The following is an 18,921-nucleotide window of genomic DNA, read 5'->3' on the forward strand; positions in this document are numbered from 1 at the left end:
TGTGTGTAGATGTTTGAAGGCTCTGTCCACTTATTTTTTTCTTAATTGATTTAATTTTTTTCTCGTATTATTTTATCTGCCCCTAGAAACCAAGTAAGTGTGTGTGAGTGTGTGTGTGTGAATTTTCTAGTGAAAAACATGAAATAATGTTAAAGAAAAATGAAAAAAAATCCCCCACCCACACATACCTGGTTTCATTTTACTTACTGCCTTCAAATTCTGTCGGTATTTGTATGTTACACAGGTATGATACACACGACGTTTTATGTATTTTCACTCAATATTCGAAGAAGATCAGCAGGTGTAATAATTATGTAATGGCTGTATTCTAATGTATTCATGTTGTTACTCAAATATTTATTCAACTAGTCCCCTTCCACTGGACATTTAGGGAGATGCCAGTGTAATTTTATTATTAGAAATAACATTTCAGCAGATATTTTCATATATGTAGTACAACTTAAATAGGATCAGAAGTGCTAACTAAATGGAATAAAGTATACAAGTCTTTCATGGTTTGTGTTAAATTTTGCCATGCTGCTTTCAAAAAGGATCACCCTGGTTTACAATACCATCAAGTGTGATATGACTGTACTGATTTGTAACAAGTGTGTTTCTCTTTCATTTTCCTAATTTGGGTTAGTTTTGACAATATTATTGATTAGAGTAACAGTAGCAACAATAGCAGCAGCTAACATTCTTGAGATAGATTATGTGGCAGGCCTTAAACTAAGTGCTTCAGTGGTTAAGAATGTGAGCTCTGGAGACAGACTTCCGAAGTTCAAATCCCCCCACTTACCCTGTATTTGCTTCCATTTCCTCCTCTGTGAAATGGTCTGTAGGGTCCTTGTAAGACTTAGGTGAGTTAATACGGTATAGAGCCTAAGTAAGCATGGGACAATTGTCGGTTATTATTCCTAATAAGGGGTGTTGTTATTAGTCCCATTTTACACATGAGGAAACTGAGATATTGAATGTCTTGCTCCAGGTCACACAGACAGTGAAGAGTTGTGCTGAGATTCCAAATGCAGATGCCCTTTTCTGACCAAAATATTGTGTCACCTCCTATGCAGAGATCACCATTTATATCCAAGAAGAAATGTTACTGTTAGCGCTGAGTTAAATCAAGGCTGAATTAAGCACAGAAAATGAGAATATAAGGTCACTGTGATTCACTGGAAATGCCATGGCATAAATCTTTGTTCCCAGGACAAACAATAAAGCTGTTTCTGTGTGGTGCCTTCTCATTGAGATCTGAAGGTAGTTCCATATAGAATTGTGAAATCCCCCTAGATTGTAAAGATATAAAGGACCTGGTCTGTAGACAGCCCAGATCTCATGCAGGCCCCTGCAATTGCTGTTTTTTGCTAAGGGAGGCCCTCTACAAATACTTCCTGACCTGAATTTCTCCTAAGCATTACCATAAACACTGTTGGTTATCTCTTAATGTACTTGGTTCATAACTGCTTAGTCAATTATTTTTATTAGCATAACATTATTTTTAAGCATTATGATATTGGAAAAACAAACAACGTAAGCACATTTTCTCAGCTATGGCTGATTGCAAGTTGTGTTTTGGTTTTGGGGTTTGTTTTTTTTTTTTTTTCTTTCTTTGCAGATTTGATGAATTAATTATAAATTTCCCAAAGGGGATCTAATGTGAACCAATCTTTGCCTTTTATTCTCAAATGCTTAGTTTCTATTCTAGTCCCAGTGACTATCCATTGAGACCAAAGTTTGCATATTGCCAAGGGCTCCTAAAATTGCTGATATAACATACTTTCTCCAGAGAACCTGATTTCAGTTTTCATAATGAATGAATGCCTTCTTTCTCCCCCAACCTCTTTGCTCAAATAGCTGTTTGTGGAGACCACTGATGTCAATGGCAGAACTCTCGAGGGGCCGGTGCCTCTGGAAGTCATTGTGATTGATCAGAATGACAACAGACCAATCTTTCGGGAAGGCCCGTACGTCGGCCACGTCATGGAAGGGTCACCAACAGGTATGTCAAGTTGGCTTGTCTTTGGCATAATGGCTTGGAAAGTGGCACACAATGTTCTTTGGGGGTTTGGGAAACTGTCTTATTGCTGTTACAACTTGTTGGCGTGTATCAAGATGGGCATAACACTTCCCTGGGTAGAAGCTAGAGTTGGAAGGCTGAAGTACAGAGCAGGACCAGGGTGTTCCAAGCTCTGAAAATATCCTCCGCTGTCTCTGACAATGATCCTCCAAGGATACCGCCATTGAAGTATCTAATGCATAGCTGACACTGGGCACCATGTAAATATCTAGCTCACCCCTTTGAGGGCCCGAGGCTGAACTTTGTGCTAGAGTGGAGCTTTGATCAGAATAACGTTCCCACTACAAACTCCTCATTATTTCTTTTCATAATTGCCTTTTAATAAGAGCTATTTTGGTAAAACAGGTAGGACTTTTTTCCCTTTTCTTAGAAGATGGGCATGAAGAAGCAATTTGTCAAAGGGCCAAAGGCAAGATATTTTATCTCTCTCTCTCTATGGAAATACGGGTACCTACTGTTATGGAAATCACTCAAGGTTATGACAGAGCTCCTGCTATCTCTGTCCTCTGTTTAACCCCTCTATCAGGGAAGGTTTCAGAATTTAGAACTCTCTTTTTTTGGTCCAGTACATACTAATTATTCTGTGGCCAGCAGCAGAAGTTATTTCTAAGTATAATGCTTGAGAATGTGAAGAATGAAATAGAAAAATTCCTATTAGGCTAGACTTTGACTCGAAGCTTTAGAATATATTTGAGTGAAAAAACATTGTATTAACAGTAACACTGTTGCTGCATCTAGATTATGCCCAAACAAATAAGGAAAATAGTCCTTCGGCAGAGATCAGATGAGAGATGGAAGCCTAAGAACTGCTTTGACTGTTTTTTCTTTCCCCCTTCACTGACTTGATGGGATGTATCAATGACATGTAGATACATGAGGCTCTGGAAGCGTTGTCATGGTAACCCTCCCAGACTCCCAGGTGAATAATTGTATGCAAGATGCCTAAAACCTCCCTTCAGCTTCAAGGAGCTGGGTCTCCATGCACTTCACCAGATCCCTCAAGGGCAGGAGCGACCCTCTCCCTTCACAGCTTTGAATACATTCTGCAAAAATGAGAGTGAATTCACGTGCTGGAGGGTGTTTGGGAGAGCGGTGGAGGCAGAGAAGTAATAATAGGCTGGAGGGAAGGAGAGAGGACAGGTGAAGGTAGGTCAGGTCACCAGGGTTGACTGTCCATGGGGCTTTGCTCAGTGGGCTGCTTTTGAGGGAGAGATAGCTTCTGGTGAGAGAGAGCCTGGGATTTGAGTTTGATGTTTACAGAAATCTTCTTAAACAAGCTGATGTGCATAACAAGTTGGGAGAACTGATGGGGAAAGCCATTAAAGGGGCCGGAGTTTGAGCGGAACAGAAAAATCATTCCTAGTTTCCATCTGTGGTACCCGGGCCCCGTACGTGAGTGACTAGAATTTGGATGGGCCAGACAAGTCTTCTAAATGTAAATGACAGTGGTTATAGTCAAGGCTGCTGTGAGCCTGCACATGTCTTTGTATATTATATGTGTATATGATTAGATGATGTCCAATTTTCCTCCCACAGTGCCCTTCCTTAAAGTTTAGGAAAGAATTTTGGATTTTATTGCTTTATATACATGTCATACTTTTGAAGAAAAATAGAATCTTTTATGCATATTGGATTTCTTAAAACACAAAGCTATTCAGTGAGGGATAGATGCTTCTCCGGCAAAACACAAAGCACCCTAAATGTCCATTTATGATTGGTATCATCCTATAAAAATACATAAACACTGGGATGTCTGTATGGAGTAGCTTCGTCTGGCTATGCAGAATTTGGTCTGATTCATTGTTTTCTTTTGCATCACCCTCTGAGTTTGACTATAGAGCAGGAATTGAAATAGAATTGGTCAGATTTGGGGTCAAGAATGTGGAAATGTTGCAAAAAACTTTTAGAAGAAAAGCTACTTATATTACTTAGCAGCCTGTAAGAGAGTTGCAGGCAAGATGGTTCCTGAAGCATTTGGAAGGACAGTGGGAATTCGGGAAAGAAACCCTTCTCTAACCGAAAACATTTAAAGTTATAACAACAAACACTGGCTGTGAAAACGATCGCCTTTCCTATTTCCATAGTGCTCTGCTTAAGTATGGCTCATAGAATCCTGTGTGTTGTAGACATTGTACAGCACCCATTTTACAGAGGGGGACACTAACCCTGGAAAAAGTTCAGTGACTTTTCCCAGTTCACAGAAGTCAGAGATGGGGGACAGTGTTTGGGATTCAACCTATATAATCTACCTTCAAATCATGTATTCCTTCAACTGTCCCACAAATTTCATGGTGAAAACAGCCATCAGTCTATCATGGCATTGAGTCGAGCACTTACTATGCGCTAGGGGCTTTATATCACCACATTGTCTCATCCACTCGACCACTATCTGCCCTGAGAGGTGGATACCACCATCCTTATCTTACAGAGGAGAAAACTGAACATCAAAGAGGTTTGGGAACTTGCCCAAAGTTACAGGGCTGGTGGAGGAGACAGAATCAGTGTCCTTGCCTCTGGCTTCAAAACTTGATGAATAGTTCCTCATTCTGCTGATAAGACGCTGCCACATCTGCCTCCATTCTCTGGTCAGATTCTTGCCAGATCTGCTCTGGCTTCCTGCTCAGACTCGTCCACATCCATGCACAACAGCCCACATTTGTTCCTGGCCTTGGGTGCGCCACAAGAAACTCATCCGATCTCTTCTCCTGCTCCCATGGTTTGCACCATGGACTCCTTGCAGGCCTAGCTGTGGGGAAGTATTTGTGCAGTTCTGTCAGGTGACCTGATTTAGGTCCTGACAGAAAATGATTAGCTCTTCCGATCAGACAGCAAGGCCCACTGAATCACCTTCAGTATAATGGGATCTGTTTCTCAGGACCTAGGGTTAAATAGGGTCCAATACTGAAGCCCTTGTTATCACTCACATGACTTTCTTCTGAGCTACATAACCAGGGATGTCTTCGTGGGGTGTGGCCTGTACAGCCCCACTGAGCCTCATGCTCAGAAGTGCCTGGTGCTTGGGTTAATGATCTGCTGTTACCATCTTGAAACTCTTGATAATCGTTGAACAAAGGGCCCCACCTTTTCACTTTGTACTGAGCCCTGCAAACTATGTAGCTGGTCCTGCACACAGCAAGGTAGCCTAGAGCTGGGTTTTATTCTTGGCTCAGCGCTTTCACTGGGTGAGACCTTGGGCAAAATGCTGAACCTTCTAGAAGCCTCTACAGCCTTGTCTGTAGTTAGGGCAGAATATAACAGTATCTACCTTAGAGAAAGATATGGGAAGATTAAATGACACATTGTGCTTCACCCTGTGCTGAGAACATAATATTAATGTGCAAGAAATGCCTTTATAGTATTAATACAGTGATTGTTATTTTTGTTCCAGCAGTGTACTCTTTAGCAAAGGCAAAACAAAAAGACTCACAATTTGTGTGTAAGAGAATTCATCTCCCAACAAACCAAGCATCATTTTCATGTTCCCATGTATTCGAATGCCCTCAGGACCAATCCATCACAAAGGAAGGTCACCTGTATTTATCTGTATGTGCAGACAGGAAACCGTTCCCAGCTGCTCAGCACTAAACTCCAGGGTATTGTTTTGGGAAATCATTCTTGGATGAAGGAAGATCAACAGAAAATAATGGTCTTTGAACTTTGCAGATCATGAGCTGTTCCTTTTGCAGAGACATAGGCATTGATTTATGGGGCCCAAGCCCAGGCTCAGGCTCCACGGGAGCCAGCCACATCTCTGTGTGAGTCTGGTGTTTTCTGAATGCCTAAAACATGACAAGACATCTGAGTGTGGGGTGGTGGGCTGCGACCCTTGAAATTCCTGTGGAGCACTCATCCCCACCGCAGCTTGCTGGCACCAGTTCACCGTGGTTTGCCACCAGCAGTCTACTGGGCACCTTTGAGAACAGCTGACCAGGATGAAGGGCATGCCAGGCTCCCCCAAAGTAGACCCCGAGATGGGGATTAGGGCATGTGGTTTACCTTAAAGGTACAGGGACAGCAGGTCAGGAATTGTAGAGGAAAAGGAAATTAACTAATTTGAGGTGCAATATTAGGGCTGCTATCCGAGTGGGCAATTGGAGCTTTATCCTTTCAGGGGAGCTTCAGGAAATGGCATCAAATATACACGTTGGAGTTATCCCAGCCACAGGGCTGGGTAGCTGGGCTATCTATCCCCCTAAGACTTATGATGGGCATTGGTTAAGAGGTATCCTCGGGGACATTTTAATTTCCAGACCCTGTCAGCCCTCTGTGCACAGGGGCAACCTGGGATCCAGCAGCGAGAGCACCTGGTACCCATGAGGTCTAGGCCATGGGGTGGCCCCACTCTGCTCTTCCCCCATACGTTTAGCCACCCTGAATGGCACTCCCCAGCCTGGACAGGTGGGACAGCTTTGAGAGATGTCAGTGCAGAGAGGCCATGTGGGGAGTGTACCAGTTCCTAACCTGCACGGCTGAGCGAGATGAACATGGCGTCTACCTGGAAGTACCTGTTCTGAGTCATGAGAGATGCACATCGCTTAGGTTATGTGATGATACTTCTTGAGGCTGTTGAAGACCAGCGGAGATTAGCAGTTACATCCTCAGCTTCTAACTTCTGAAAACCCAACCACTCATGCCCTCCCCCTTCCTCTCTTGCTCCCTTCATTGTTTTCCATCCAGTATTTTTACTGAGCATCTGCTCTGTGCTGACCTGTTCTGAGCTCTGAAGGCACAGCAGTGGACCTGACAGACGCTGCTCATGCCCTCCCAGTGTTCGTAGCCAAGCGCAGAGACCGGCAGTGGATAAATAGAATCGCAGTTGCGGCGAGTGCTGCAACGTGGTCCTACTGGACGCCTACCCCAGGAGGGACCAACCTAGTCTTATTGTGCGGAGACCTTTCTGAAGGATATGTAAGGAAGTAAGGCGTTTTTTCATCTTTTATTTTTACTCTAGTATCCACCTGAGTTCCTCTTCAAGACACAGTTACTTTAATTTTTAAACAAGTCCTACCATGCCAGATGTGAGGAAACACAGCTGACCCAGTGACCTGTGGGATAAAAGCCTGTCCTGAGAGTTCAGCTTTTCTGGAAGTTGCTGCTTTCCAAAACAGCTTGAGCTAAATAAAGGTGGCCGTGATATTTGATAGTTGATATGTGACGCCTAGCTCAGTAAAAGTCTTCAGTGTATCAGTATGGCCTGGTAGTAAAGTCCCTTTTCTGCTTACCTCTTTATTTATTTGTTGCAGTAACTGCCATGCAGCTTCTTACCTCACTGACTGTTGAGTTTTCTTTCACTGGCATTTCAGACTTTTACATCATAGTTTCTCCATTCTCAACTGTCCCAACCAATCCCATGTGTTCCTGGAATATAAGGCATGTGGCTAATTTGTTTCTTTTCTTAATGAGATATATCTTTTAAAAATAAAGCAATTCAGCTTTTTTTAAGTGAAAGAAAATGCAATCACCCCCCCCCCACACACACACACACCAATCCCACCATCCAGAGCTAACCACAGTGGACATTTTAGTGAGCAGAGTTCCAGGGCTCTCTCTGGGCATCTGTACATGGAGAGATGCAGGGGCACAATTTTACAGAAATGGAACTCTACATGCTTGTCTGTAAATCACTCTCTTCACTCCACAGGCCTTATGGACATTTCTGTAAATCAATAAACACCAAGCTACATCATTGTTTTAAACAGCTGGCATCTGGATCTACCATCATCTAGTTAACCAATCCCCTATTTAAGTTGTTTTCACTTTTCTACACTTAAAATCAATTCTGCAGGGGAGAACTCATCTCTTCCCATGTGTGTGACAATTTCTTTAAGATAAATTCACATGAGCGGGATTGATGGGACAGAGGATATACCTTATTACATTTTGATCCATACTGGCTGATGCTTCTAATCAGAGGATTTTATTCTGTATCTTAGCTAAGCTCATTCAAGCATTAGGGAAACAACAGTCTTTCTTTTCTCACACAAACATACTGATGTATATTTTTGTTTGTTTGCTTCTCTGGATTCTACACAGTATCTGTAAGTCTTTGCACTCATTTCACTAACGGTATTTGGAGATTGTGGACTGCCTTGCTGTAGAACCTTCCCTGGGCATTGTGTTCGAGGTAGAGGACTGCAGGTGGTGACGCCAGCCCCTTCCCTCCAGTCGTCACTGAAGTCTCAGCCGAGAAGTGATGCCCAGGAACAGATGTCACTAACATGTCACAGAGTCCCTGAGATTGGAGTAGACAGCACCTGAATTATGGTACAGATCACTTCAGTGCAGATGACCATAAAACAAATTTTATGAAAGAGTTGTATAATCCAATCAGAGGCCACTTCCCAAAGGGAAGATTTAGAAATAAATGGTATGAAAAGTGTTACCTGAACTTCACTAGCTATTGACTCTACCTGGTCATTCACAATACTGAATCTTTGCCAAGTTGCTCCTAACTATGTCTGAAGGTCCCCAGGGGATGTCTCACAAAGCCTCAGCACCAAGCCCATCAACTCCCTTGTCACAGCCATCAGGATTCTCCCTCCTTCATGCCCCACCCCTCTCTGATAGGCACCACTGCATAAATTAGAACCCACTGCTGCTGGTTCACTTTGGTTTTCAAGATACCAAAAGGTCTGGTGAGATGGGAGAAAATGCCTGACCCCTTTATTCTGGTAGAAGAGTACCCGACCAGCAGAACTATATGGTCCTATCTTATAGTAACATTGGAAACAGCTCTTTTCCTCTCTGCCCCTGAATTCCCATCTACATCTATGGGGCTAGAGATCAATTCAAGACAGAGACACCACCTTGCTTCCTGAATCACTCTCCTCTCTGCCCATGAAGTCTTACACCTGGGCCAGCCTGTGTGTCTGTGTCTCCTCTGCCAGTCATCCGAGCTCCTGTCACTCGTGTAGACCTTTGTATCCCAGCTGAACTGGAGAGATGTGGCCCCAGGCTTACGGTGATGACTTCCTTGTAAAAAATAGATGCTTGGGAGCCCTGCCCACTAATTTTTTTTTTTTTTTTTGACATTGTTTTGATGCTCAAGCTAGCAGCCATCTTCTCATCACTTTAAATTTAGGAGAGAGAAGGATGTGTGGCATCAAATATTTTAAAAATAAAATTAGAAAATTAATTAAACTAATTAAAATAATAGTTTAAAGTGGCAGTAGAGCAAAGGAACATCAGCAGCTTCAGAAACTTAGTGATCATGCTACAATCTTTTGAAAAAATAAGTCCGACAGGAATTGTTAGCCAGAATGGAAATTGGGTGACGGTTGAGCAGCTGCAAAGTAAAAGTGAAAAAGTCTTTGAGTTGTTACAGCACAGAGCACATTCACCAATGTCATTGGAACCCTCCCTGACACCTAAGGAGTTGCTCTAACCAGTCTAGCGATTTTTGGTGCAGCAACTGAGTAAAACAGAGCAGCAGATCCACACGGCATTAAACAGTTATAATTTCAGAGCAACCCTATTTCAAGTTAATTCCTCATAGCCATTTCATGCTGCAAATTCATTCAACAAATATTTATTGCTCAGTGTCTATCAGCTAGATAATACTCTAGGTGCTGAGGATATAGCATGACCAAGACCATTTAGGACTGTTACATTTTCCTGGGAGGAGAAAGATAATTCACAACAAAGTGAATAAACAAGATAATTTAAGTCTTTTGGATACAATAAAACAAGGTGATGTGATAGAATGATAAGGAGGTCAAGGAAGGCCTCCCAAAAGAGGCGATGTTTAAGCTGAGCCCAGTGAGAATACAGGAGCCCACCAGGTAAAGGTATCAATTGAGGACATCCAGACAGAGGCACCAGAAGTGCAGAGCTCTGAGGCAGGAATGGCAGGAGGGGGAGACAGAGATGAGGCCAGCTTAGTTGGACAATATAAGAGTAGTGCCAGGTGAGTTCAGGAAGACAGGCGAGAGCAAGATCATATTAGGCACGAGTCAACAAACTATGGGCCATGGGCCAAATCGGTCCCACTGTCTGTTTTTTTAAATAAAGTTTTATTGGAATACAGACATGCTCATTCATTTACACACTGAGGACAGCTGCTTTTACACTATGCTGGCAGAATTGGGGAGTTGGAACAGGGTCTGTATATCCCACAAAGCCAAAAATATGTACTATCTGATCCTTTGCAAAAAAAAAAAAAAGTTTTCGGACCCTTGGTTTAGAGCCCTATAAGTTCTGATTGCATTTTAAATCTAGTAGGAAGCCCATGGGTGGTTTTAAGCAGCGAAGCAGTTAGATTTGATTTTACTGTTAAAAATGACATGTGCTACGCAGCAGAAAATGGAAGTAGAGCAACAAGGGCTATCTCAACATCCCAGGCATGAGAGGACCATGGCCCGGACCAGGGTGGCACCAATGCGGATTGAGGGAAGAGGTCACATACGATTTTTTGTGGCAATCCCATGACAAATGGGGGACTACTAAATATCGACTTATTTTATGACACTGGCTTATTGTAATTGATGCTCTCTATGTGGAATTACAATAATACTGTGAACCTTAATAGGTTTGTAAATTTCTCTCAAGTATGAATTGGATTCTACCTTCAGTTTTCTTTCTCGGTCATAAGCTTTAGGCCAGGGGGACCAGATTGTTTCTCTTCATCCCTCAATTTCCAACAGTTAGCAGAGTTCCAGTCACACAGTCGCCACCCAATAAATTCCATCGAATGAATAAATGGCCCCATATGGCAGAAAGCGGGAATCACTATAAACTCCCCTTTTTTATTCAATTATTAAATAAATGTTGTCTTTATTGGCAATTTATTCATTCCTTCAACAGATCTCTAGAGTGCCTGCTATGCAGCAGATACGCTGCTGTTCAGTGAGGATGGTGGGGGGAGGGATGCAAAACAGACGTGGAGCCTGACCCCACAGAGCGTGCAGACCAAAGGGGAGGTCACCAGTGAATACATCCTGGCATGGTGGTCACCACCGCACAGGAGGCCAGCAGGCTACTGGGAGCATCTCACTAGGATTGAGGGAGGGAGATGACACCTGTCCCAGGTCATAAAGCAGTGATAATCACCAGTATATTTTTCTAGCACTATTATGTACTGGATACTGCTCTAGGTTCTATACTGCCCTTCGGTGTAATCCTTACAAGGGTTTTACAATTGAGAAAACAGACACACAGGGAGGTTAAGTTACTTCCCCAAGGTCACACAGCTAGTGGATGATGAAGCTTGGATAAACTCCAACCTGTACGACTCTAATTTCCTATGCTTTCACTTCCTCTCCATCCACAAAATCCACTGTCCTTTAACCTTTTCGCCCATGGTGATGACACAAGTGATCCAAAGCTGCCACCCTTAGTCTCGAGAGCATTTCCTTACCCACATGTGTGTCCATGTGTTCACGTGTATATTTTTGTGTATGTGTATGTATGTGTGTGTGTGTATATGTGTGTGTGTATGTGTGTGTGTAGATGGGAGAGATAGAAGGAAGGAGAGAGAGGGAGAAAGAGAACAACACCAAACACCAACCTTCTTTAGTCATTTCACAGCAGCCAAGCTTCTCAGGTAACGCCACGCTTACTGCTGGTGACCTTCTCAAACAGAGCCAGATTCTCCCCCTAGCGGTAGTTTGGGAGGTGCTCAAGGAGAACTCTTGAAGATTCATAAAGCCGCTGTGCCATCCATCAATCACGACAGTCTACAAATGTCAGAAAAGATTTACAATCAGCAGAGAGCTTGATAAAGCAGCTTTTACTGCAGCACCGTTGCTCTAAGACTACCGTCCCTTCTGAGAACAGTCTAGAGCTGCAACTTCCATTTATCTACACAAATACCTCTGAATCACTTCACCTTAATATATATACACACAGATAACATGTTTTTAAAGCCCTGAGTAATTTATGTATAGCACTACCTCCCTTCTTAAGCAAATGGAGGAGATTCAATATGCTAAGTTCAATGGGAAGAGGGCATATAAAATCCCTTTCAAGTATATGTTTTATAAAATATAGGTCATGAATTGAGTTTTCCTGTATCAAAGAAAAAATTTGAATAGACTTAGAACTTTCTTGCTGTAATTATGGATGCATATTTTAAAAACCAAGTATAGTACCCAAAGCTATTTTATTATTCAGAAGACTGGCTCTTTTCAAAGATTTCTCAAAAGTTTGGCTTAAGGAATGAGTCTTCATGTTTTCTTTCTTGCTCTGGTTTTCTACTTTTCTTTATGGTCTCTCGCTGTCTTTATCTTCTCTGCTTCTGGCTTGTAGCAGGCTGCTAATGTGGATGCCTTTCTCTTGGTGGTGGTGGTGGGGCTCGTGTTTCTGCCGTTGGGCTCTGTGCCCTTAGAAAAGGACTCTCTTTTCAGAACGATGGAGGAACGTACAGGCCTGTTCCCTTCGCCCATCAGAACCACACTCCATGAGCTTCTTTGCCGTCTGCTCTTCTACTTCTCACTTCTGGGATTTTACCCTTTCTCTAGCTGAGGAGGTTAAAGTCATGAGCCAGGGCCAGAGGTGATGACTTGAATGGCAACACATATGTCTATGTATGTACGTATGCATACACACACACAGGAAATTAAGTTAATTAGGTTCTGTCTGTGATGCATCATTCAAAAATGTTTGGGTGGAATTTCAATAATTTTGGAAACAATGTTTGATGTGCTTTCATTTGAAATGTGGACCCATGCAACTAAAACTGAGACAACCCAAGAGACTACTGCTGCCAACAGAGTCATGTTATATGATTTTAGACACCATGAAACAGGGGTTCAAAGTGGAATGATTTTGCCCCCAGGAGACACTTTTGGTTGCCACACTAGAGAAGGGGAGGCATCTAGTGGGTAGAGGCTAGGGCTGCTGCTACACATCTCACAATGCACAAGACAGCCCCCACAACAACAGTGATTTGACCCAAAATGTCCTTAGTGCCAAGATTGAGAAACTCTACCCTAAATGGGGAAAATGAAGAGTTTTAGTTGTGAAGCCCAAATCTAAAGTCTGGAGGAGAAATGCTACAAATTGTAGGCCTTGGTTGGTACCTCTTTGTGGTGAGCTATAGGAACCTACTCCTAAACATGATCAATTAGCATGTATCTGATTTTAACAGTGAGCACTGTGAGTGGGAGCTCTTGCCAGGTCCTTTGCTCAGGGCTTTCTGTGCATTACCTCATTGACTCACAAAAGCAATCCTAGGAGGTAGATGCTATGATCATCTCCATGTGTCCATTGATGAAATTGAATCTGAAAGAAGTTAGAAAACAACTTGTCCAGCAGAGCAGAAACTATTTCCTAGGTATCCATCCTGCTACCCTTTAGCAACAGGCCTCAACATACTATAGTAACAGTGTGTCCAAATAAAAACCGTATTGCTCAGACTCCCTTGCAGCTAGATGTGGCCATGTGGTGAAGATACACAAGGGCATCACGTTAGACTTTTGGGATGGATACTGAAAGTAGCCAACTCAGCAGGGAACAGTGTCCTTGTCTCCTCCTACTACCACCTATTTATTTTTGCTCTTTGGAATGGGAATAGCCTGGCTAGAACTCAAGCAGCCACCTGTGAAGTGGCTTCAAGGGTAGAACCATGTGCTAGCAAGGTAGAATGAAAGATAGAAAGAGGATCGATTCTTTTGCCTGTGGAATGCCTTGCTGGCCCCGGACTGCCTCTCTCCAGAATTATTTTACATAAGACAATAATGAACTTACGTTTTATTTAACTCACTGCTCTGTATGTCTGGCCAAATCTAATGACAGCTGGCATATCCAGTGTCACTCAGCCAGTAAGGATTACAGCCCAGACAATCTGTCTATGAGCTATGCTTTTAGACCACTGTGCTGTGCTACTTAAGACATTCAAACTCACTCCTCTGTATGCATTTCATGCTGCCAGTTTTAGTATAGTAATCAGAAAATTGAGTCTTTATTGGGGCAGAAATGATCTTTGTCTCCTCCATTATCTTAGAATTCTTTCCAGAAAGCATTATGAGGTCTCTTTGTTATTAGACATTTTTATTAGATTAAAAAAATACTCAATGCCTTATGAGGGAAACTTTCTCAGCAGAGTTATTTTGATTTCCTACTATCACTTTACTTTCAGATCATAGTCCCGTACTGGTGACCTGAAAATAATCCAATAATGCGTGTCATTGTGTGGCTGCCATTTATGTCAATGTGCTGGCCTCATGTCCATGTCCAAGGGCCAGAGAGGGAAGAGAAGGGTACAGGAAAAGTTAAGAGGGCTCTAGAAGGTTTTCAGAGAATATTAAGTTTTTTCTTCCCAGTGAATCAGCTGGAAATGCTTCACGAGAATGTACCTGTCAGTTCATCAGGAGATCAATATGTTCTGACAAGAGTATATTACACAAGGCTTGAGACCAATGGCTCCCATCTCCAAAGACCTGGTTTTCAGTTACGTACCCACTGCTAATTGGGAGACCGTGAACATGTCGTCTTACCTCTATGAGCTTCAGATAATTCCTCTGTAAAACGAAGATAACCATAATGCCCTCAAAGGCTGGTTGTGAGGGTTCTGTGAGAAAGCATTTAATATATATCAAGCTTTGAGCACCACACCTGACAAAATACTATATGTCATCAATATCAGTAGCTAATGGCTGCTTTTTTTCAATGGTAGTAGATTCAGGGGGTTCTTAGTGCCATCACCCTGCACCTTGCAGGAGTTGGAAGAGCTCTGAAGACCTGCAGAGCTGAATTCCAATCCTGTATCCTTTTCTTAATAACTGTGTTCATCCAAGCCTCTATTTCCTCCTACTGAATTGGTGATAATCTACTGTGGTAGCATTTTGTACGAGTTTGAATTAGGTAAATCTGAAACAACACAATATAGAAATATAAATAAAATCTCATTTGTACATAAATTTAGGAACAGTATGCTCTCTAAATTTTAAACATGTCAAGAATTACATAATTTCAAAATGGCTGGCAGTGTTTCTCTTTCTCTCTCCCCCCACCCGCCATATATACATTATAGGCACCAGCTTTAATGCGATATAATTCACATACCATACAATTTACCAATTCACCCATTTAAAATGCATAATTTAATGGTTTTTAGTATATTCACAGAATTGTGCAATCATCACCACAATCAATTTTAGAACATTTCTATCATCCCAGAAAGAAACCCTGTATCCATTAGAAGTCATTCCTCATAGTCCTAGAAAGCGACAAATCTACTTTCTGTCTCTATAGATTTGTCTATCTGGACGCTTCGGATGGGGAGAGTTGCACTGGATGCAATCTTTGTGTCGGGCTTCTTTCGCTCAGCGTAGTGTGCAAGGTCCCTCCACGTTGTACGTAGCATGTATCACTACTTCGTTCCTTTCTTTTGCCAAAGGTAGGGTTCATTTTTAAAATACATCTATTCTTGCCACAGCAGATGCTGCTTTAGCTTGTAAAGATGAATATGCACCATTCTTTGTCAAGATTCGTCTTGACTTATGCAAATTCTGAATTATTTGAGCTATCTGAGAACGTGCCACCTGCGTAAAGTGTTATCAGTGCTCTGCTTACCTTGCGGTTCTGTTACGAGGATGGATGTGATAATACCTGTAGCAGCAGTGCCCACTATATACGCTGGTCCCTGAAGAAGTGGTGCCACCTTCTATTTGGTTTGATTGTTTCGTAGCAAATCTATTTCTCACCTGCTTTCACATTTCTCTCACTTTAAGGAATCCCAATCTATGAAAATTTCAATTGATTAAAGGAAAAATTACTCAAGTGTCTTCTAAGGGACCTGCTCATTGAGTGTCTCTAAAATGCTATTTGAAAAAATCCACTTTTGACTGAAGCGTCAGGCTTTCCGAAGCCCATCAATGATTGCAGTTAGATATCCCTTCCTGCATTTCCACCAATACCCATGTATTCAAAGGGCAATTTGAGGCCTGCACCTTTGTCAACCTGAGCACATTTCTATTACAGCAGTGTCACAGCCGAGTGTGAGAGCTTTAATGAAAGACAGCTTTTGAAAACTACTATTCTCAGGTCTTTGCTGCCTTAGTTCAACAAGGTATGCAGGTGAAAGACATTGGGCCATCCCCTATCCTTTACCTCTTTTTGCCCTAGGCAATTAGGTGCCACATCATATAGGCATCTTTGCTCCTTCAACAAGCCATCATTGCTTGCCTCAGAGGTGAGAGACACCAGGATGGGCACTGTCACGTTCATTATCCCATGCCATCCTCCCGATGATGCTGGGTATTTTTGTCTCCATGTTTCAGATGAGGACTTAGTAGCTCAGAGGGGTTAACACTGATAATCAGAGGAGGAACTGTGTGAGTCTGGGTCTGTCTGACCTCAAATCCCATCTGCCTTCAAGGAGACTGCATTTCCTCTGTCTCGGTGTGGGTTAATTACTCCTTAGTATGCCTGCTTGCCCTCCATGATAAGACGTATTTATTCTTATTCAGTGGTCTCTAACATAAGCATTCAGTGTCGTTCCCCATCCAAGGCTGTGCATCTAAATAGGAAATATTTATTTTATTGCTTATGGGAGATGCAACAGGCAAGCAACTAAAACCGCAGTGGGGTTTCAGGTGAGAGTGTGCAGGCTAAGAAGCTGCTCTAGGTCATGCCTGGCCATGGAGACTTTTCCTTATAGCATGGAACAATCTATCTATGCCTGGTCCTAATTGCAACTTAAAAGGTAAGGTCAAGCTACATTTAAAAAAGGGCAAACATCACCAGAAGAAAATTTTCGAGAGTTAGAAAAACTGTAACCAGGATCTGGGATTAAATTTGTCTGTATCAATCAGGGATGCTTTCTGTCTCAGGTAACAAAGTAGCAATTAATGCAGCTTAAACATCTCAGGTTGATTTTTCTGGTATTTCCAGAATCTGGGAGGTGGGTGGCTACTGCTTGCGCTTCAGTGACTTGACAGTTGGCATCTCTGTGGGTCTTTGAACTTCATCTTGTATCTGAAAGACCTGTCACAGCTCTAGGCATTGAATCTGTATCTATGTTCAAGGAAGAAGAAAGGAGAAAAAGGCGATTTTTTATGCTTTTTATCAGAAATGCAAAGTCTTTACCACAAGTCCTCAATGGTCTTTCATTAACAACCTACCTGGGCAGAATCTTGGCATGTAGTCACCCATAGCTGCAAGAGAAACAGCGTATAAACCAGTATTTACATGTGTCTGTGTACGTGTACATGTGTGCATGCATGGTGTGCATGTGTGCATGTATGCATGGTGGCCTAGGGAGAGGGCATTTGGAATGGACTTGGGGTTAACCAGTGACTGGTCTTCACACTATACCCAAAGGTTAAGAGACCTTTAAATGAAGGAGAAACCAGCATTTGCCAAGATTTTTTTTTTTCTTTTTAGAGATAAAAACATTGCTTTTAAAAGCTAGATTTGCCAAGATTTTATTATGAGTTTGAGAATTAGTTGGAGGGGAGGGGCATCGCTGAAACGGTTCCTTGGTTAACTAAGTGAAGGAAGCAAAGTCCAACTGATTTCTGCACGGTGAAGTTCTCAGAGATGTCGAGGTGCAATCAAGGCATTTAAATCTCCAAGCTAACTCAGCACCAGAGAATGGGTTACAAGCAGGATGTTCTGTGAGCCTGGCATACCACACTTCGGAAAGGCAGCTGAGGTCCTGAGCTGCTGGGTCATCACGAGATACCCAGGTAGGCAGGCTCCTCCTCCACAGAGGAGCAATTAGAGCCACGGCTTGAACGTAAGAGGGCCTGAGAGCAGGACGGAGAATATCAGAGAGGGATGTGGGGACTGGGGAGGTTTTGAGCAACTTGGGGGTAGGGACCAGGACATTAATAATTCTTGACTATTACTCCCTCCACACTCACCCCTTCAATTTAGCTGGCCTCCTTCAAAAAGCCAATGTTCAAAAATGTTTGCTGAGTGAATTAAAATGTTATGTAAATATCAACCCAAGAATATTGGAGGTTCATTTATTTCAACTCTTCTCATGGGGACCAACCATTTGTCCATGTTCTTGGTAGGAAATTGACTACCCAGGATCTCAAAGGTGGACATAGTAAGTCCAAATAAAAAAATGACAGGCAAATTTTCTCCCTGTGGATCTAAGCAGAACTGTTGGTAACCTATTTTGGGGTCCACAGGTAGTCCTCCCTCACTTTCCTGTTTACTGGTAAGTTCCGACTTTGATATAACTATACTACAATATGCAGGCTATAGAGCCATGATTGTCACACGTATCACCTCATTTCAATCTTGCATTACCCCAAGAAATAGATAAAGGGATTCTCATTTACAGATAAGGACCTGGAACTTAGTGGGCAGGAGACTTAGCTGAGTCTCCCAGCTTCTCTCTGTATCTTCCTTTAGACCATGTGAATCTATGAGTATAAAATAGAACTCACGATGGAAGAGGTGACTTTAAACTCATGGGCTTTTACCATTGGCCCATAGGAAAAATGGAGCCCAAACAGCAGTTACTCAATTAGTCTAGGAACAAAGGAATGTAGAGTGATAATTTGGGACTTTTATGAATGTTTGTATTAGCCAGGGTTCTCCGGAGAAAAAGAAACAATAGAATGCGTGTACGTATATACAGAAAGAGAGAGACAGATGTGTTATAAGGAATTGGCTCGTGTCCTGGAGGCTGAGAAGTCCCAAGATCTGCAGTCAGCAGCTGGACAGCCAGGAAAGCCAACGTGTAGCTCTAGTCTGAGTCCGAAGGCCTGAGAATGAGAGCGCCAACGGCATAATTTCCAGTCTGAAAACTGGCAAGCTCAAGACCCAAGAAGAGCCAAAGTTTCAGTTTGAGTCCAAAGGCTGGAAAGGACTGATGTCCCAGCTGAACGCAGTCAGACAGAAGGAATTCACTCTTACTCAGCCTTTTGTTCCAATCAGGCCTT

The 18,921-nt window shown here is 42.5% G+C and overlaps 1 protein-coding gene across 2 annotated transcripts in view; it reads left to right on the forward strand.

The window, feature by feature from the left end:
• The window catches only part of CDH13 (cadherin 13), a 986,514-nt gene that overhangs the window by 622,296 nt on the left and 345,297 nt on the right, over positions 1 to 18,921 (forward strand). For both annotated transcript variants that reach the window (XM_069497958.1, XM_069497959.1), the window contains one exon: positions 1,858 to 2,002. In XM_069497958.1, the coding sequence (XP_069354059.1) occupies positions 1,858 to 2,002 (145 nt within the window). The remainder of the gene's footprint in view (positions 1 to 1,857; positions 2,003 to 18,921) is intronic.

The sequence above is a fragment of the Eulemur rufifrons genome, chromosome 23 (assembly GCF_041146395.1).
Source record: "Eulemur rufifrons isolate Redbay chromosome 23, OSU_ERuf_1, whole genome shotgun sequence".
Classification (NCBI taxonomy): domain Eukaryota; kingdom Metazoa; phylum Chordata; class Mammalia; order Primates; family Lemuridae; genus Eulemur; species Eulemur rufifrons.